The 18,125-nt window shown below is 37.4% G+C and overlaps 2 protein-coding genes across 2 annotated transcripts; both read right to left on the bottom strand.

Annotated features, from left to right (window-relative positions):
• Positions 1–304: 304 nt before the first annotated feature.
• Positions 305–18,076, bottom strand: LOC145989735 (uncharacterized). Its single transcript, XM_083125008.1, has 5 exons — positions 17,997–18,076; positions 11,999–12,245; positions 8,009–8,096; positions 6,786–7,016; positions 305–1,410 (listed from the first exon to the last, which is right to left on the bottom strand). The coding sequence occupies exons 2-5, from the start codon at positions 12,214–12,216 to the stop codon at positions 1,297–1,299; spliced, it is 651 nt and encodes a 216-aa protein (XP_082981134.1). The 5' UTR covers positions 12,217–12,245; positions 17,997–18,076; the 3' UTR covers positions 305–1,296.
• On the bottom strand, positions 13,160–14,038 carry LOC145990100 (uncharacterized). The gene has a single exon (XM_083125753.1). It carries the CDS (start codon positions 14,036–14,038, stop codon positions 13,160–13,162), a length of 879 nt encoding a protein of 292 aa, XP_082981879.1.
• Positions 18,077–18,125: the final 49 nt, after the last annotated feature.

Genomic DNA, 18,125 nt, shown 5'->3' with positions numbered 1-18,125 from the left:
CTATTAATTACAGTTACAGCTGCATAGCTTGTGGCAAAAAAAGAGAAACTCATGACTCCCCCTCCCCCCTGTTTGTTCCATGTAGAGGCTCAGTTGGTATAGGAGGTGCTGCAATCGTTGGAACTGAAAATTGTGGATTGGGTGTGACTGTCAGACAGCCTGTCCACCTGTAATGTTGGCCACCCTGTATAAACAGAGTATAAATCAGTGGTTACCAAACTATTTGAGCAATAGAGTACTCTTCAGGAGAGAGATTTGTTCCGAACTGAAGTCACCCTTATACCAAAGGCATGTACAAGCAGTTTTGATGTTGTTAGTCAATATCTTATCGTAACAAAAACATGAATTATTTTTCAAATTCTAAATAACCTGAATTTTGATGTAAACTTAATTGGAAAGTCATTAAAAATTGGAGTTTCGAACATTGTTCTCTCAAAACATTGTTCTTGCACCTATGTGGATATTAAACTGAATGTCAGCATGACGATGGAGGGTATTTGTAAGCATTTGTGTATGCTAAACATCTACTTTTATTTCACTCATGTTATTTTCTCTACTAACTTATACAGCATTAGTTGCTGCAGAAATTCACAATTTTGAGACTTTTCAAAATTATTTTCCTTCCCAATCTGTTCGCAGGGCACTTGGATATTCTTTGCGGAACATTAATGCAACACAGTTTGGGAATCGCTGGTAAAAATAATAGGAATTTTACTCCATGAAAACACTGACTTTCTCCTACATGCATATGAAGGCTATGAAGGATATAATGTGATGAATAACAGCAAGGTGAAAAATACAGGCTGGGCAATTCAAGGACGATGAATCTTATCAGTCCTCATACAACAAAAGATCAAATAACGCTACTTTGAGGAGAAACCTAATTTATGTGATGTTCTTTTCAATCTGGTATTTTAACGTACCAAAGTATCTATGAGAGCTTCATTTCAATGTAAGACAACATTTTAAAATATAAAAATATGCTATAAAGTAAAAACAGACAAGAGAGCATTTAAACCTAGCTTTAAGTACATTCCGAACACGTTCAATGACCCTTTCTTACACAGGATATACAGTTACAACTATACAGACATAAATGTACATAAAACGGAAAACAAATAAATGCCATATTCACAAGAATAAATACCAGGTCTGTCATCATGGTCCATCATTAAAGCAAATACAATTTTAAATGAATGTGCAGCTGACAAGATGTCAGTAATTACTAGCAACACAAATTACTTAAGTTTTATCCTGAACTGTTTGTTAATGCACTTGCTTCAAATTTCTATTTAACTACTTCAGACTTTCAATTTCTTTTAATATATTTTCTTTTGCTTGATTTTCAAATTTTTCTCTAAATTCTTTTGTTGAAAATATATTTGGTATTAACAAGAAACTCTGCAACACCTGAAAATATAATAACAATACATTAATTCATTACTGTATGCATGACATATCATTTTATTTGAGAATTTGCTATATCAATATTTCTCATTTTCAAACTCTTGTATACGATTGAATATAGTGAAATTATTGGTCGAACAGCAACTGATATTCAGCGAACAATTTCCTGCATAATTCACTGTGCCACATTTCGGGCAAACAGATCAGATTTTGTGTTGAAAACAGCACAATAGCTTGCTTCTGCAGGGTGGCTACAAACAAGCAGAAATGAAATTCCCTGACATTTCCAGGTTTTCCAGGACAAAATTTACATTTTTCCCTGACAATTACAAACTAAACTAAATCGATGTTCTTGCAAATAGAAATAATAAAATCACACAGATACACGTATGGTTTTGTTAAGTACCAATATTATCTTCTATGAAATTGGCTTAATTTCTCTATTCTCTATGATTTGAATTCAAACTGCAAAATAGTGAATTTGGAAAATTATTACAATTCACAAGCTAGGGAAGGATTACGGAATTTTGTCATACGCAGTAAGTTTAAAATAAAATACTTGATTATTTTTAAAGTTACGACTAAATGAGATAACAATGAAGAGTGAATGATTAAGAAATGCAATTTGTAATTTATCAGTCTTCTTATACGTAACTTATGTTGGTTTGGAACCCTCTGCTTGCAAGAACCATGAGTGCGGATTCATTTTTCAATGCATAAAGCTACTTCTCTCTTCTCTGTAAAGCAAACAACTTAACTCTTGCATATAAGTGAAACAATTGAATCGAACAAAATAAAGTGTCATATTTTCATATTTCCTTACATTATCAATGGGATTTCTGCTTCAGTACAGTATATCTAAGTGAAGTACTGTGAAACTGACAACATGCAGTTATACCATTAATGCTGGTGAAAAGGGTATGTAGGTATTAGAAATGTAACGCAAGGAATTTATAGAATTGCATTGTATAGGTACCTGATTTAGGTAACCAAACATTAAAACAGGAAAACACTAATAATAAAAGCTTCTCAAAGTTCATATACGAGGAGCATCCTGAAAAAAGCTCCAATGGTGCCTATACGCAGCACTAGTGGTCGAAGAGTGACACACACACACATGCAGGCAGGAAGAAGTGGCACGTAGCTGTAATCTGGTACAGTTGCAAAGCAGCCGTTTTAGGACAGTTCTAGGTTAAAGATTGCAGCTCTCATATCATTCAGTCTCAGACCAACTCTGATGTAGCCTACATTGCATGCTCAGAATTTGGCACAGAGCCACCAGCAATCGTGTGAGGTGTGCAGACCGGGCGTCGTGAGTGATAGTATGGTCAGACGATGGTGCAGACAATTCACGGAAGGCCAATCGAATGTGCACAGCCCCATACAGCTAAGTACACAGGGGCCCTTTGCATCACTTCAGGTGAGAGATCTTGGACCACTCCCTGTACACCCCTGGCCTTGCATGTATCGACTTCCATCTCTTTGTTTAACTGAAGAGGTTTCTGGCAGGGCAAGGATTTGTCAGCTAAACTGCTGTAGATATAGTTCCAGTCTTTGCTGTCAGACACACATACCATGGGCATACAAAATTTAGTGCCATGCTACGACAAATGACAGAACAACGGTGGTGATTATGCCGAAAATTAGGTTAGGACTCATTGTTACTAATGCAATAAATTACAACTGATATTCTTGTTTTATTTATGCCTAATCGGTAGGGACCTTGATATTTTGTTATTTTTTTTTCAAATTGGTGCATTTTCACATTTTCATTTTAGCGCATTTTCTGGTACATATCTGAAATTATACCTTCATGGTGTTTTTAAACTAATGTTTCAAATTGTAAGTCACATGGCTTACGTTTCTTCGTGAAAGTTTGATATCTTGAAAGTTATTTTGGGAAAGTTATTTTCCATACCCCTTTTTTAATTTTAAGGTAAGAATTTTTGATAATGGAATTTTCCCCGTATATACTGAAGGGTGCATAATGACCATAAGTGGCGACGGACCCAAAAAATTAAAATCAATCAATCTCACGTGACAGATACCGATATATTATGGCACCAAAAATTGGCATTATATTTTTTTGACTTGTAAGTGTTCCGGTTTCCAAAAATTGCGTTTTTGTTTTAGAACATTTATCTGCCAAATATGCTGAAACGTAATACTCCATTGTGCTTTTAAACTATTATTTTAAATTGTAGGTCACATGATCTACGTATTTTCGTGACAGTTTGATATGTTGGACCAGATTTTTGAGGAAGTAAAAGTAAAGTGCTCCCCTGCACTTTTCCATGAAGGTGTATAGGGGTGTGGAGTTAGGGCCCCACACTTTCTTGATCACAGTTGAAGGTAGGGGTGTGTGATCAGCACCACGCTCCTGACTGTCTTGATCCTTCAAAGTTTCCTCAAGGTACCACCTTCATATGATACTGGGGGGGGGGGGGGGGCGGAGAAGTTTCAATAGGTGGAAAACATCCCGGTTCTCCCACGCAGGTGATCGCCCCCGGGTCTCTCACATAGTAGTCAGACGCCCTAACAACTGAGCTCCATTATTACTCGCTCGACAAATGCCTATGGTGCGCACTTAACTTGGTAATTCAAAACATATCTCGTGCTACAAATACGAAGATGTGGCTCCCGTGTGACGGTAGATACGCACTCGATCTCCTGTTAGAACCCTGCCACTTTGCTCTGTGATGCAAATGGTTTTGATAGATGTTGAAAAAATCGTGGAAAATACATGATTTAATGTGGCTGTTGGAATTATTCCATGTACGTATAACTCTATAGTTTAACTCTATAGTAAAATGTTGGAAAACTTGCATGTTCTATGTACACAAACATGGCCTACAAAAGACAAGAATGTTGGATTTCATGGAATTTTTCGTTGTTTTAGGAAATTTCTTTTAAAAAAATCGCTAAAAATGCCAACAATTCGCATTTTATGCCAAATTCGCATTATTTCGATATTTCGAACGGGCGAAAAATGTGTCCAAATATCACTGCATGTTCCTAAACATAACTTTGCAGCAATTACCATTTTTCACGGTTTTGGTGTTTGCGAAAAATCAATGTTCCTACTAATTGGAAATTAATTTCTGGCCACACCTCATATAAATCAGTAGATTGAAAGTGAAAATTTAGCAGGACTGGCAGAGAAAAGTCAATTCTGGAAGAAAGTGATTTGCTTTTATGATTGAATGATTCGAGCAAATATGATATTAAAATATGTACGTATTTGTTATTAGTATTTTATTTCATAATATTGGACATTAACCTTACTCAGTGAGAGATTAATGACCATCTCTCATGAGTTTAAACAGACACGACAGAGAGTGGCGTTAATTTCATTGCAATAATGTTGTTGTTGCAGTAAATTTGAGGTTGCACTTGCCAATTTTTATAACGTTCACCAATGCAGATTTATGTTTCACTTTGTCGTGATAGTATTCAATATATATCCCGTTTGGTTGGATTCTTCTTGATACCTAAGAATAGTGCAATGTCATTGTAAACGTATGTTAACTTCTGCGAAACCAGTAATATGTCAGGATGATGAAAACCTTCGTAAGCACTGCTACATTAAATAAGGTGAAGTGAGCCAGAAGAGTAGTAACAATCCAACAGCATATTTGCAGCATAAAACTCTTCTTGTTTATGCATGCGATTTTTGTTGGATGTTGCAGTCCATGCAATTTCTGTCGCATGTTGTAGTGAGATACTTTTTCGACAAAAATCGTATGTATCAATGGAACCTATTTGTTTCCATGATCCTTCAGTTTGCCCAACAAAATGCCTTAGTACGACGTCCGATAACTATCGGACAGCGCCACCCGCTCCCATCCCCTCCATCTGTTGACAATTCCCCTTCTGATTACGAAATGAATGTGCATTTTGGACCTTCATACTCTTATGTTTGGGTGGAGACTCTGACACAGGTCTGGAGCAAGCCTGTGAAATTCATATTGATGACCAACCTCCCCCCTCTTCGCAACATATCCATGCCACATTTCCGAGCAGAGTTCCACATTTTGGCTCATTATTCAACTTGTATCGCACCCAGAAACATGAAACATGTTTCATTCTCTTGAGAAATATCCCTCCATTCTTTGAAAAGAATACTAAGGTTTGCGCCTTCTCCTCAAAATAGCGGGAGAAGAGGGAGCAAACTCCAGATTTTTATGTTCTTTCCATTGAAATTCGGGGGACTTGCAATCCCCAAGCCCCCTTCCTCGGGAAGGCGTTCTGAATTCTACACGGTCGCATGCTCTGATGTTCTAGCTGCAAAACAAAACTTATCCGAAGTAGATTGTTCCCATAGTGCCAGAGTTATAACAATTTTCCTCCAAAAATGCGAATTACCTATTTTTCGTAAAAATATAAAAATCACATTTTGGCTTATTATTCAACTTGTATGGCACCCAAGAACATGAAACATGTTACGTTCTCTTGAGAAATGTCCATTCTTTGAAAAGAATACTAAAGTTCGCGGCTTCTCCCCCAAAATAGTGGGAGAAGGGGCAAACTCCTGATTTTTATGTTTTTTTCCATTGAAATTCGGGGGCCGTGACCCCCAAATCCCCCTTCCCCGGTTGCATGCTCTAATGTTTTACCTGAAAAACGAAAGTTATCGGAAGTAGATTGCTCCCATAGTGCCCGAGTTATAACAATTTTCCTCCAAAGTGTGTTCGAATTTAAAATTCCCGCCGAGATGCCTCTCCCTCCCCCTCTCTCTCCTCCTGCCATCACTGGTTTCACCGTGGTTGTGTTACGGATAAAAGGGGCCTAAAAGTTGAGGCCGAAACTTACAAACGAGATTTCCTGTTCCCGTGCAGAGTTCCATAACGATATCTTTAAATAAATAAATAATAAGAAAATGAGACGAAATTCCCTGACATTTCCCTGACTCTTTTAGACACCTCAAATTCCCTGACTTTTCCCGGTTTTCCAGGTTTTCCAGGTCTGTCGCCACCCTGTTCTGTGTGTGATCAAGATAGCTTACTCCAAAAATAAAGTAACTTTGGTACTTAATTCATCTGAAAGCATTATTATTTTCAATTTTCTACTATTGTATACATATAGCATGCCCAATTCATCAATATGATGAGGTACATTAGCATATGCACGAGTGTGTTTTTAGCTTGCAAACCCAGCACTGACCAAACTTATAACTTTAATTTTTGGAACTTGATTCTTCAGCATTCTACAGCTTGGAAAACGAAGAAGAAGAAACACTGCATGTACACATTTCCCCACTTATATGGATACACCAAAAAAGATTAAAAGGAATTTATGGTATGGAGATTTCCAGTGTTTAATATTAACAAAAAAAGAAAAATAGAGATGTAACAAAAAATATGACGAACCACTCTTACCTTCATTCTCAGACTTTTGTAAATATTGTCAGGAAGAAAATCGTACTCTTCCCTTATTTTCTTGGAATACTCCAGATATTCTTCTGGAGCAGATCCTAAAACCACCATGTCCATGTCCAGAAAGTAGTGAACATCCTCCTTCCCATACATGTCATTTGTTTTGTGTTCATCTGTGCAATGTGAAACTGCAGATTCTATCAACGAAATCACTTCCTTGTGCAATTCGGATTCCTAGGAAATCAAAATGGCATAATTGTTTTTTTTCTTTTTTGTGTGCGACACAAACGTTAATATAAAATTCAATCAAAATCAACTTTCCACAATCACTAGGATGAACCATACCCAATAATTAAATTCCAATGCAAAATCTGAATGTAACAATGCAATAATAAAAATATTACAATTGCTGACATTTATTTTAAAAATCTAGTTCACAAAAGTATAGCTTCTAATAAACTTTTTTCTTAATTACCTCAGAATTGACCAAAATATTACCATGTTTTACACCCCAGCCCTTCAATTAATAAACAAAGTACTTTGTATTAATATGAGAAAAGTCACGAACCTTAAAATAAAAATACATAAAATATTCATCACCAGTAGAGGTAAAATTTACTGGTGAGATTGTTTTTTCTTTCTAGTTCAGTTATTTTACATTGTGTTGCTACTTCTTAATTAACCACAATGTTGAAGATGAATGGCGAACTGATGAAATAGATAATGGAAGGAATACAATGCCTATGCATTCCCAAGGCTTTGAACCGGGAACATTTTTGTTTCAGAGTGAATTGTTCTGACCACTTGGCCATGGAGGTAGGTGGTAAAAGTTTCATATCAGTATTTCCTTAATAGAAATATCATATTGAGTAAAATTTTTGATAATGTTACTGATGAACCAAAATATTTTCATTTCCCAATAAACACTGTGTATCAATTTAATCAGTCTCGTCTTTATTTTGAATGAGAAAGTATGAAAAATAAAGAAGTATTGCTAACATAAAATATTTGCCTTGTTCACATATATTAATCCTTCTTCGTTTTGCAATGTATATAGACATGATTTAGGTAAGAAACTTCAACCACCAAGTTAAAATAATTGAAAAATAATACTTTGTGCTTTATTTGTAACAAGTTAACATGTAGCATGCAATGCTAATTTGACACTATCCTTTGTTTCTTTGAATTGTTTTAACCTTACATTTTCAAGGGCATATTACACTTACTTCTTCTATGCCACCTTCGCTGCTGAATTTCTTAAATTGTTCAATACTTTTCTGCTCATTGTCTGAGGCCTTAGGATCATACTCAAAGCTGCAAATAAAAATAAGTGTGAAATAATTCTCGAAGCTTTCCTGGAGAAGAATGATGAAGAGGTTTTCCCAGGTGATTTCCAGATAGGCTTCCAAGCTTTCGAGAACTAACATCACTCTCATCTTCTGGGATTGAAGTGAAATCATCTGGTTGATATCCTGAGAAAACGTCTTCATCAAAACTAAGTGTGGTTTCTTAAGCATAAGAATAACATTTACATGAACTTAAACTGGTGTGTACTAAATAACAAAAATATATATGGGAGAGAGAATATAGCTTTTTTCTGACATTATATTACTTTTCTGCCACTTTTTCGCTAATTGTGATGAAGATGAATAATGATGTAATATTAAAAGAAACATCCATGCTCAACTTGGGATTCGATTGATTGATTGAATTATTGTTTTAAGTACACTTTATGCACAGAAAGGCTAATCGGGACTGTACCTACAGTTTGAGGTGGGATTCAAACCACTGTGCCATTTGCCTCCATCGGAGATCGAACCCGGGACTCCTTGATTACAAGACGACAACTTGGGATTCGAACCCAAAAACTAAAAATGATGTTATTTATGATAATGACTGATTTATTTTACTTTTACTTTTCTGCCACTTTTGGCTAATTGCAATGATGAGAATGAAATTGAGGAGAGGCCAATCAAAATCACACATGAACAAGACACAACACAGTATACTGGCTGTAGGCCCAGATGCCAAAGTCTCATTGGTCTGCAAAATGAAAACTTCTCCCCTTACACCCCAAGTATGGTAATGAACACACAATATCTATCTGCAGTTACAACAGAGAATGTATGGAGAATAACTTCTGACCACGTCTTCAAGATATTGTGGGTATTCAAGCTCAAATTAATTTTAACAAATAAGGATACATGTTGAAAGGATATAATTTTAAATCTACACTGCATGGACATATACTATATTCCCAAAATTTTTCCATCAGATAATCATAAAATGTATGGAAAATAAAAATCTATGTGAAAATGTTTTATTTCAATTACTTGATTTCAATGACACTCATGTACAAAGGTAAATCAAAAAGTCTTTGCACATATTTTTTTTCAGCCGAAATAATAAACATTCAGGGAAATCAAAATATAGGAATTATTTTATGTACCTTGCACTATTTTTCCACATAGTCACCGAAGTGGTTCAGGCGATTTGTCCCATCACACCACTAGCTTTGAAATGCTGCTGTTGTAGAATTCGGCCGGTTGATCGTGGAACCACCACCGGACAGCTGTCTTTACTTCGTTGTCGCAAATGAGCCTCTGTCCTGCCAGGAACTTCTTCAGTGGACCGAACACATGGAAATCACTGGAGGCGAGGTCTGGACCATACGGTGCATGCTCCAGAATCTCCCATTCGAATGAGTGAAGTCTGTCGATAGTCCTGTTTGCCATATGAGGCCTGGCGTTATCATGGAGGATAACCACATTGTCCACATCGAGAATCCCTTTGCTTCCTGATGTCAACATCACCACCGCACACTTCTCAAAGCAAGACACTTGTCCCTGTACGTCTGCTGCACTTCCTTATGAATCTCAATGGGCATTCATCCCTTGCTCCATAGCACTTTGCTCTTCATACGACGTGGACACGTTGAGTACTACAGCCATCTTTGCAAACTCACAGCAGCACCTTGCCACGGAGCAGCCGAGAGTTAACTCTGGGCCATTCCAAGAAAAGCCTATTGCATTGAATGTATATCTCGGTTTCTCAATCACAATTATATTTTGGCTGAAAAAAATAGAGGCAACGACTTTTCGATTTGCCCTCGTATTTCCTTAAATTTCAATAATATGTACAAACTGAATTGGTAAGCAATGGTTTAACCAAGTTTCCAACATAAAGTCTTCAGTTTCATACAGCTATTAACTCCATCACGGAGACTGGCAATAACTTTCATACACGACACAAAAAAGTGAACCTATTTGCAAAATAAAACAAAATAAATAATACTAACCAAAATAGTTCTTAAGAAGAAACAAATAATGTGATGGTTGAAGCTGTAGAACAGAAGATATTCTTCATGGGTGTACATTATTCACAAAACACTGAAAACAAAATGAAAAGAAAGAAACAAAAGATATATGTAAAATGAAATGCTAGCTTCACATGGTTACATGCATTTACACTTTGATAACAGACACACACACACACACACACACACACACACACACACACACACATTCACTTTCTCTCTGTTCTAAATTATCAACATCCATATTACACGTATATTATCTTTACAAAAAGAAAGAAGAAGAAGTCATTTCCTGAAGTTTCTACATTACACGAACTTTACACACTATCCTACAACATTTATTTTATGCATTTTCCTCTACCTCGTTAGATTCATTGTGATGATGAGGGACGATTATGATTACAATGAAGTTTATGAATATAGATGAATATTCACACACACACACCAGTGCTCAAATCCAGAATCAGTACTTGAAATGGGAAGGAACACAGATATCCTCCAAAGTTAAAAAAAAAAATCATAAAGTATCTGGCCCAGAATAATTTGCATAATAATTAATCCACCTACTGTGTTGTCTCAATGTTGAACCATACAAGCATCTAAGCATTCCCCATCTAGGAATTTTAACCGCAAGCACTGGTCAAAATATTCAATGGTGACACTTGGTCTAGAGACAGTAATACAGAAGTTCTAGAACATAGTTCAGGGTGGTCAATCTAAGACCATGATGAAATTCAAGTATAATTCCAGATTTTCAAGGCAAACTTTCCAAAAACAACATCCAACAAAATGAAACTTGCACCATACGTTTTTTTTAAGCATTCAAGGTCAAAGGTCATGTGACCTTGAAATGAAAATTTCAATATTTTCATGTAAGACCATTTTTTTTTTACGAAAACTAAGTCTCCCTTAGCTTCAAAACAGGCCCAAGATGAAGAAAATTGGAAGACATTTTTTCTTGTATGTACACATTGCTTGCACTGTAGAATTATTTCTACGGTTATTACAAGCTTAAAAACACAGTTTTCTGTTGCAATGTTTCAGGAGAACACACACTCCCTTCATCAGACATTTAATTTTAGTTTGATTAAAGATACAATTATAACAATGGAAAAGAATCAGTTATGTATATATATATATTCACACACACACACACACACACACACACCAGCATGTGTTCTCCTGAAACATTGCAATGAAAAACTATGTTTTTAAGCTTGTAATAACCGTAGACTACAAGAGAAATAATTGGAAGAAAAGTTATTAATTTTTTTTGTTTACCTTGTAAGCAAGAATTTGAGATTTTTTTTATAAAGTTGGCAATCCTGCTGTACAAACATGATGTATCATTGAGGGCTATTACATTTTACACATGTAAGTTACTTCATGCTGTCTACCATCCTACCAAATTTCATGAAAATCCGATATGGTTGGGTTGAAAAGTTCATTTTTTGTGATGATATGGCATGGAATGACCGACCCATAGTTGAAAAAACGAATGTCAGTAATGTGACAGGTGAACATACTATGTCAAATTCATGAAATTGCGAATGTGCAAAATGCATGCTAATAAAGTTTATCTGTGCAGAGTGTGTATGTAACCCTTTGTGTTTCAATATATAGTCAGTGCTCGAAGTGTCTGTTGATGGTGTTCCCAACAAGCAAAATTTTCAGAGCATTTGTCAGCTGTCTTATTGTCACCATGTTAAACCATAGGAGCATCTAACCCCAAGGTTCGACCAAACATTCCCCCAGCTAATTTTCCACTTCAAGCGCTACATAGGGTCACAGAAATTTCGGTGCATGCTAAAACATAGTGTCTAGCATTTTATTTCATGTACCAACTATTTTACTATTTCTACCACCATTTCATGATCAGATGTCATTCTTCAATACTTACTAGTGGAAGAAAATGGCAAAGGCAACAGCGTTTGAATTCTTCAGTATTGGTTTCACTGATTCTAAATGATTAAATTTTTCTTGTAAATGTCCAATGTTATGGTACTTTCTCTTGTCACTGCTGTATTTTTCTGCAACTACAGTCCACCAGGCATCAGAAATTGTGGAGGGAATATTCATTGTGATTTCTTTCCAAACTTCTTCCACTTTTGAAGCCATGGTGGGCAAAACAATGCCTTGTATGGGATCTAGAATGGAAAGTAGAATTTGAGTTAATACCTTCAAAAATGTATGTATTACATCACTTATACATGCATGTACATAATGAAATTACAATTAATCACAATTTCTAACAAATAGCAGTAACTGTTACTTTTGTCAATAAAATTAACTTTTACAGTTAGTTAAATGATAGCAAGTATTATCTGTGTGTTTTCTCATACACAAGCAAGCAACTAGATTCTCTAGACTCTTTCTAAAAATAACTGGTCAGAAATTAATATGGAGAATAGGTTATGGAAGTACTGTATCCAAACATAATAATATTTGAAAAGGTTTTCTCAGGCAATCAGCCAGGTGATTTCCGGAAAGGCTTCCAAGCTTTTGAGAGCTAACGTCACTCTCATCTTCAGGGAATGAAGTGCAGAAGTAAGTCAGGGTGACGTTATAGTATGTATTTGGTGTGGGAGGGGTCCGGTATAGGTGGCGGGTCAATCAGGTGGCATTTCTCCGACGTCCGCGCTCCCAATCGACTATCGTTAACCAGGCGGGTCCAGTTCAAGTCCCGTGTCCCTGTTGAGGTTGTCCTTTTTTCCGTGTACGGCTATTGCTTCTTTGATGAGACGGTCCCAGTAATTTGATGATCTCGATGGTTGTGAAGTCAATTCTATGGCTACCCTGGATTGAATGTTCTGCTAACCCTGATTTTTCCGGATGAAAATTCTTTATGTAGCTGGCGTGTTCTTTGCAGCGTTGTTCGATTGTCTTCCCCATTTGTCCAATGTAGGCTTTACCACAGGCACAGGCGATACGGTAAACCCCGGGTGTCTTCTGTCCTAGGTCGTCTTTGGGGTTTCGAAGTCGGCTTCTAACTTTCGATGGTGGTTTGTGGATGGTCTTGATGTTGCGTTTTGAGAGAATGCGGCTGATGACTGCAGAGAGGTTACCGGTGTATGGTACGATGGCTATATTCTTGGTCATCAGGTGGATCCGGGTTTGTTCGTTGGTTGTTCTTGTGTGTTACTTTCTTTAGCGTTTTGTTGATAATGCCTTCACTGTATCCATTATGTCTGAAAGCTGTGCGTAGGTGTCTTATTTCCTCTTGCAGGTGCTCTGTGTCCCTGATGGCGATGGCTCGGTGAAACAATGTCGAGAGTACTGTTGATCGCTGCCCTGGATGGTGAAGACTCTTGGCATTGAGGTATAGGTTGGTGTGAGTAGGTTTCCTGTATACGCTGTGTCCTAAGGTCATGTCCGGTTTGCGTGTAATGAGGATGTCCAGGAATGGAAGGCTGCCGTTGATCTCTGTCTCCATGGTGAATTTGATGTTCTGGTGCTGGTTGTTGAGGTGATCCAGGAACGTCTGTAGCGCAGCTTCACCGTGCGGCCAAATGACAAAGGTGTCGTCTATGTATCTGTAGAATGCGGAAGGTTTCTGTGGAGCTGAACGGAGTGCCTCGTGTTCGAAGTCCTCCATGAAGAAATTGGCTATTGCTGGTGAGAGTGGGGATCCCATTGCCACTCCGTCGGTCTGTTCATAGTACTTGTCCTTGTAGCTGAAGTATGTTGAAGTCAGGGTATGTTTGAAGAGACTAATGATATCTGGTGTGAAATGTTGCTCCAACAGTGTTAAAGAATCTTGAAGCGGCACTTTGGTGAAAAGCAATACTACGTCGAAGCTGACTAGAAGGTCTCCGGGAGAAGTTCTGATGTTCTGAAGGGTCTTGACAAAGTCCAATGAGTTTTTAACATGGTGTTGGCACTTTCCGTCAGAGGTTGGAGTTGTGCCGTTAGGAATTTGGCGAGTCTGTAGGTAGGGCATCCAATTGCGCTGACGATTGGTCTTGAAGGTCTTAAATGATCATCAATTTTGTGTATTTTCGGAAGTCCGTAAGTCGTGGAGGTACTGTTCCATTGGGAGTTATCCGGTCCCCGGTTTCTTTCGGCAGTGTGGATTTCTTCAGTAGAGCTCTGGTTTTCCTCTCTATTGCAGCTGTGGGGTCTCGGAGTAAAGGTCGGTATGTGCCGTCGGTGAGAATGTCGGTAATTTTGCTGTCATACTCTGTGGATTCAAGTATAACAGTGGTGTTTCGTTTGTCTGCTGGTAGAATGATGATATCCTGATCTTCTCTCAGTTGCTTGAGTGCGGCTCTCTCTGCTGCTGTGATATTCGGTTTAGGCTGAGCGGCCCTTTTAAGGGCCACATATACTTCTCGACGAATGTCCTGGGCGGCTGTCACTGGGAGGTCTTTTACGGCTTGTTCGATGCTGCTGATTATGTCTGTGGTAGGAATGGTTTTAGGAGCGGGAGTGAAGTTCAAACCCTTAGACAGGATGGAGATCGAGGCTTCGTCGAAACGTTTGTCCGTTAGGTTGACAACTGTGCGATGGATAGCGTTCTGTCGGTTTTGTCGGTCGGCTGTCGGTTGACTGACGGATGAAGCTAGGCGAGAGTATTTAGTGCTCGGCTTGGCTGTGGTCTTGCTGGCTTGTAGTTCCATGCCGGCTTTGGTGGTGGTGTCTATCCATTCCCAGTCCATCGGAGACACTGAAGATTGTTCCGATTGTTTTATGATTTTTTCAAATTCTGCTAGCATCGTAGAATTTTGGCAATCATTGTCACATGAAATTTGAACCTTCCTTAAAATAATGAGCAATGTTTAGATTTCGAAAAAGTTATTTATGTTGAAAAAAACAACGGTAAATTTCTCGTAAGGGACAGACAGATTTCATCAAATTTACAGGAGAAATTACTTATTGAATGCAGTTTCATTATACTTCTGGAAGTTCGGGAAAGTGTTTTCTTGCAACGTTCATTGAATTTTGCCAGTAAATTATCTATTTTTCGATATAAATGTGTGACCGATGCATGAAAGCTCTTGCATCCATTTACTTGCAGGTGGATGTAGCCTGTGTGTGATGACGTAATGCCGGTCAGTGTTTCCAAACATGTGTTTTTGTAACTGAAGAAGGTACGTTTCTGCAAATGGTTTGTGGGGCTATGTGTCAATAGTTCGTGGGGCTATGCGAGAATGGTGTGTGGGGATAAGCATAATTTCTTCGAAACCAATTTTTAACTATTATAACCTATACGTGACCCTACCTAACCTTACCGGAAATGGTTCGTGGGGCTATGTATGAATGGTTTGTGGCGCTATGCGTCAATGGTTTGTGGGGCTATGTAGGTATTTTTGGAAGCAGTGAGGTGGAAACACTGCATGCAGAGTACGGTAGTGAAACTGTGACTGCCATTTTGTGTGTTACCGAAGGCAAAAAGAAATGAAGAAAACTTGTCGCAAATGGAGCTTATTTCCGTGAAATAAGCGAAATGCCACCTTCAGCAATGTTTCTCAATGCAGAATACGTAAGTACGAATATTCAAATCAAATGAACTAGCAAATTTCAGCTGTATGTCCCTTACGAGAAATATACCAAAACAACTTAAAAATTACCTTATGCAAGCATGTGCACTTCAATGTGTTTTCCGTTGACAAGCTACTGTAAGCATTGTAGACTAGTAGGAATTAATGTAGAAGTAAATCGGAACTTTAGTAGAATGCATTTAGGAACTTCATTTTAATGCTAAGAGAACCAAACCTGGCCTGCATAACCTAACTACAAAAGCGGATATTGAACAAAATCTTAAGTAATTGCTAAATGTGTTGACAGAAGTAAATCGAAATATGTTAAAATTGCATTCATAGCATGATGAAATCGCAATGAAACAAAAGGAACTTGGTCCATATTACGATTTGTTATGTTAGGACAATTAGGTGTTTAATGCTGTTAGAATTTCCATGTGGGTATTTCTTTTTGGCTTTGTGTTCCAATGCAGTGATATTTTGTTTTTAAAAGTGCTTCATGATATGCCAAATTGGACCAACAAATTCACAAAGATCCTTTTTTTTGTAGCGATTCTTCTCTTATGGTAACAGTTCGTTATATCAGACACATTAAAATCGGAAATTTAGTGTTTCACATGGTTCGTACTTACCAATTGTGTGTTGCGGAACATAGTTCAAGGTGCCATTATGCTTTTTACACGAAAACAAATACAATTTTTCACATAGGCCTACAGAGTGATTTTTTTTATTCCTTTCTTCGCTTCCGTAACACAATATGGCAGGCACAACTTGACTCATATTCTGGGTATGCAGTGTTTCCAACCTTCTTCAACGAAAAATATCTACCATCGTGTTCGTCACGTGTGCAAATTGACGGATAGCCCCACGAACCATTTCCAATAAGGTTAGGTTAGGCAAGCATAGTTAAAAAAAAGGGGGTTGGAAACACTGACAGGCCTATCTCATCAAACGTATGCAGCATGCAGTTCACGTAGCGAAAGCAATGGCACTTGTGCGTCGGTGAGATATTTATCTTGAAAAATACATGATTTCCCGGTCAAATAGATTCCACGATGGAAGAATATACCTCGACGAACGTTGGAAACCTTAAGAGAAACTCATTTCCGTAAGTAGTTTCTTGCGTAAAAATAAAGAAATGTGTCTCCGATATGACGAACTGTTACCAGATTGGATGCAGTTAGACTTTCTGCATCTTTTTTCAATTATGTGCAGCGTTCAACGATATTACGTAAATAATAATAATAATAATAATAATAATAGGAGTAGGACGAACGTTGGTTGTTACATTTCAGAACTAGATATCTCGGATTGTGGTTTACACACCTTGAAATTCATTTTATGTGATGTAAAACACTGAAATCTGTCGATTACATTTTAAAAGATCGAAATTTTAGAGGGCGTACAGTCCATCACCGAAATGCCAAGTAAGTTGGATTTCTACGTTTAAAATATGATGTACTTCAAAAATGCAAGGAAAATTGTCATGCTCTTATGCCAGTAATGTACATGTAAATCAAACTGACCCAGTTATGTCTAAAATAATGGGTAACATTATAGTATAAGGGAAACGGATTTCTTCAAATTTACAGGAGAAAGTACTTACGGAAATCATTTTCTGTAGCGTTGTGGAAGTTCGTGAATGTAGTTTTGATCCATTTTAATGCAAAAACATTTCATTTTCTGCGAAAATCTCTGTCAGACACGCTGTTTCTGCTGCCGCTATTTGCTTTCTACACGAGAGTACAATGTTCCATGTGTTAAGGTGACCCAACCTCATAGTCAGTGTTTCAGCCTCTCCGTGTTTTCACTAGAACATGACTTGTCGAGTATTTTTTTTTAACTATGCTTGCCTAACCTAACTTTACGGAAAATGGTTTTTGGGGCTAACGTGAATGGTTTTTGGGGCTAACGTCAATGGTTTGCGACGTATTAGCATAATTTTAAATCCGGGCACGAAAGTAGGTATTTTCCGGTGAACGAAGTTGCAACACTGCATAAATCGACAAAACCCTCTCACAACGCGCCCTGAACCAGTACGTTATCGCCCGCCATAATGTGTTACAGAATCGAAATAACAAGTAACAGTAAGTACTCGAAAATGTAAGAAATAGACATTATCTTAGTTAGAAATGCATTATTTTACCTTAGGAAATGTTCCGCATTTCAAAATAGTACGTTAGCAATGTTAAGAAGTGCGAAATATATGATTTATAAGTATTTCCCTTATACTATAATAGTACCAAACAATGCAAGATAGTTTGAATCCATTCAAATATATGCTTTCTTACAATTTATCGACAACCCTTGGGGAGTTTCGATGAATTTATCTTAAACGATACGGAATTAGGTTATACATTTTTTGCTATTCTTACAGGTTTGTTTCTAGAAAAAACAATTAACTCCTAATATACTCACAAAAACTAGAAGCAGTCTAATTCCACGTAAATTATTAATCAAGCTCGAAAATCGTTTCCTTTGGACAGACGCCTTTTACCGGAAACGGAAATGTCGTTTCTCGCAAAGCAGAAAACCACTTCCGGTAAA

The sequence above is a fragment of the Lepisma saccharinum genome, chromosome 7, assembly GCF_977018435.1.
Source record: "Lepisma saccharinum chromosome 7, izLepSacc3.1, whole genome shotgun sequence".
NCBI classification, from domain to species: domain Eukaryota; kingdom Metazoa; phylum Arthropoda; class Insecta; order Zygentoma; family Lepismatidae; genus Lepisma; species Lepisma saccharinum.
The sequence above is the reverse complement of the archived record's forward strand: the minus strand, read 5'-3'. Positions and strand labels throughout refer to the sequence as shown.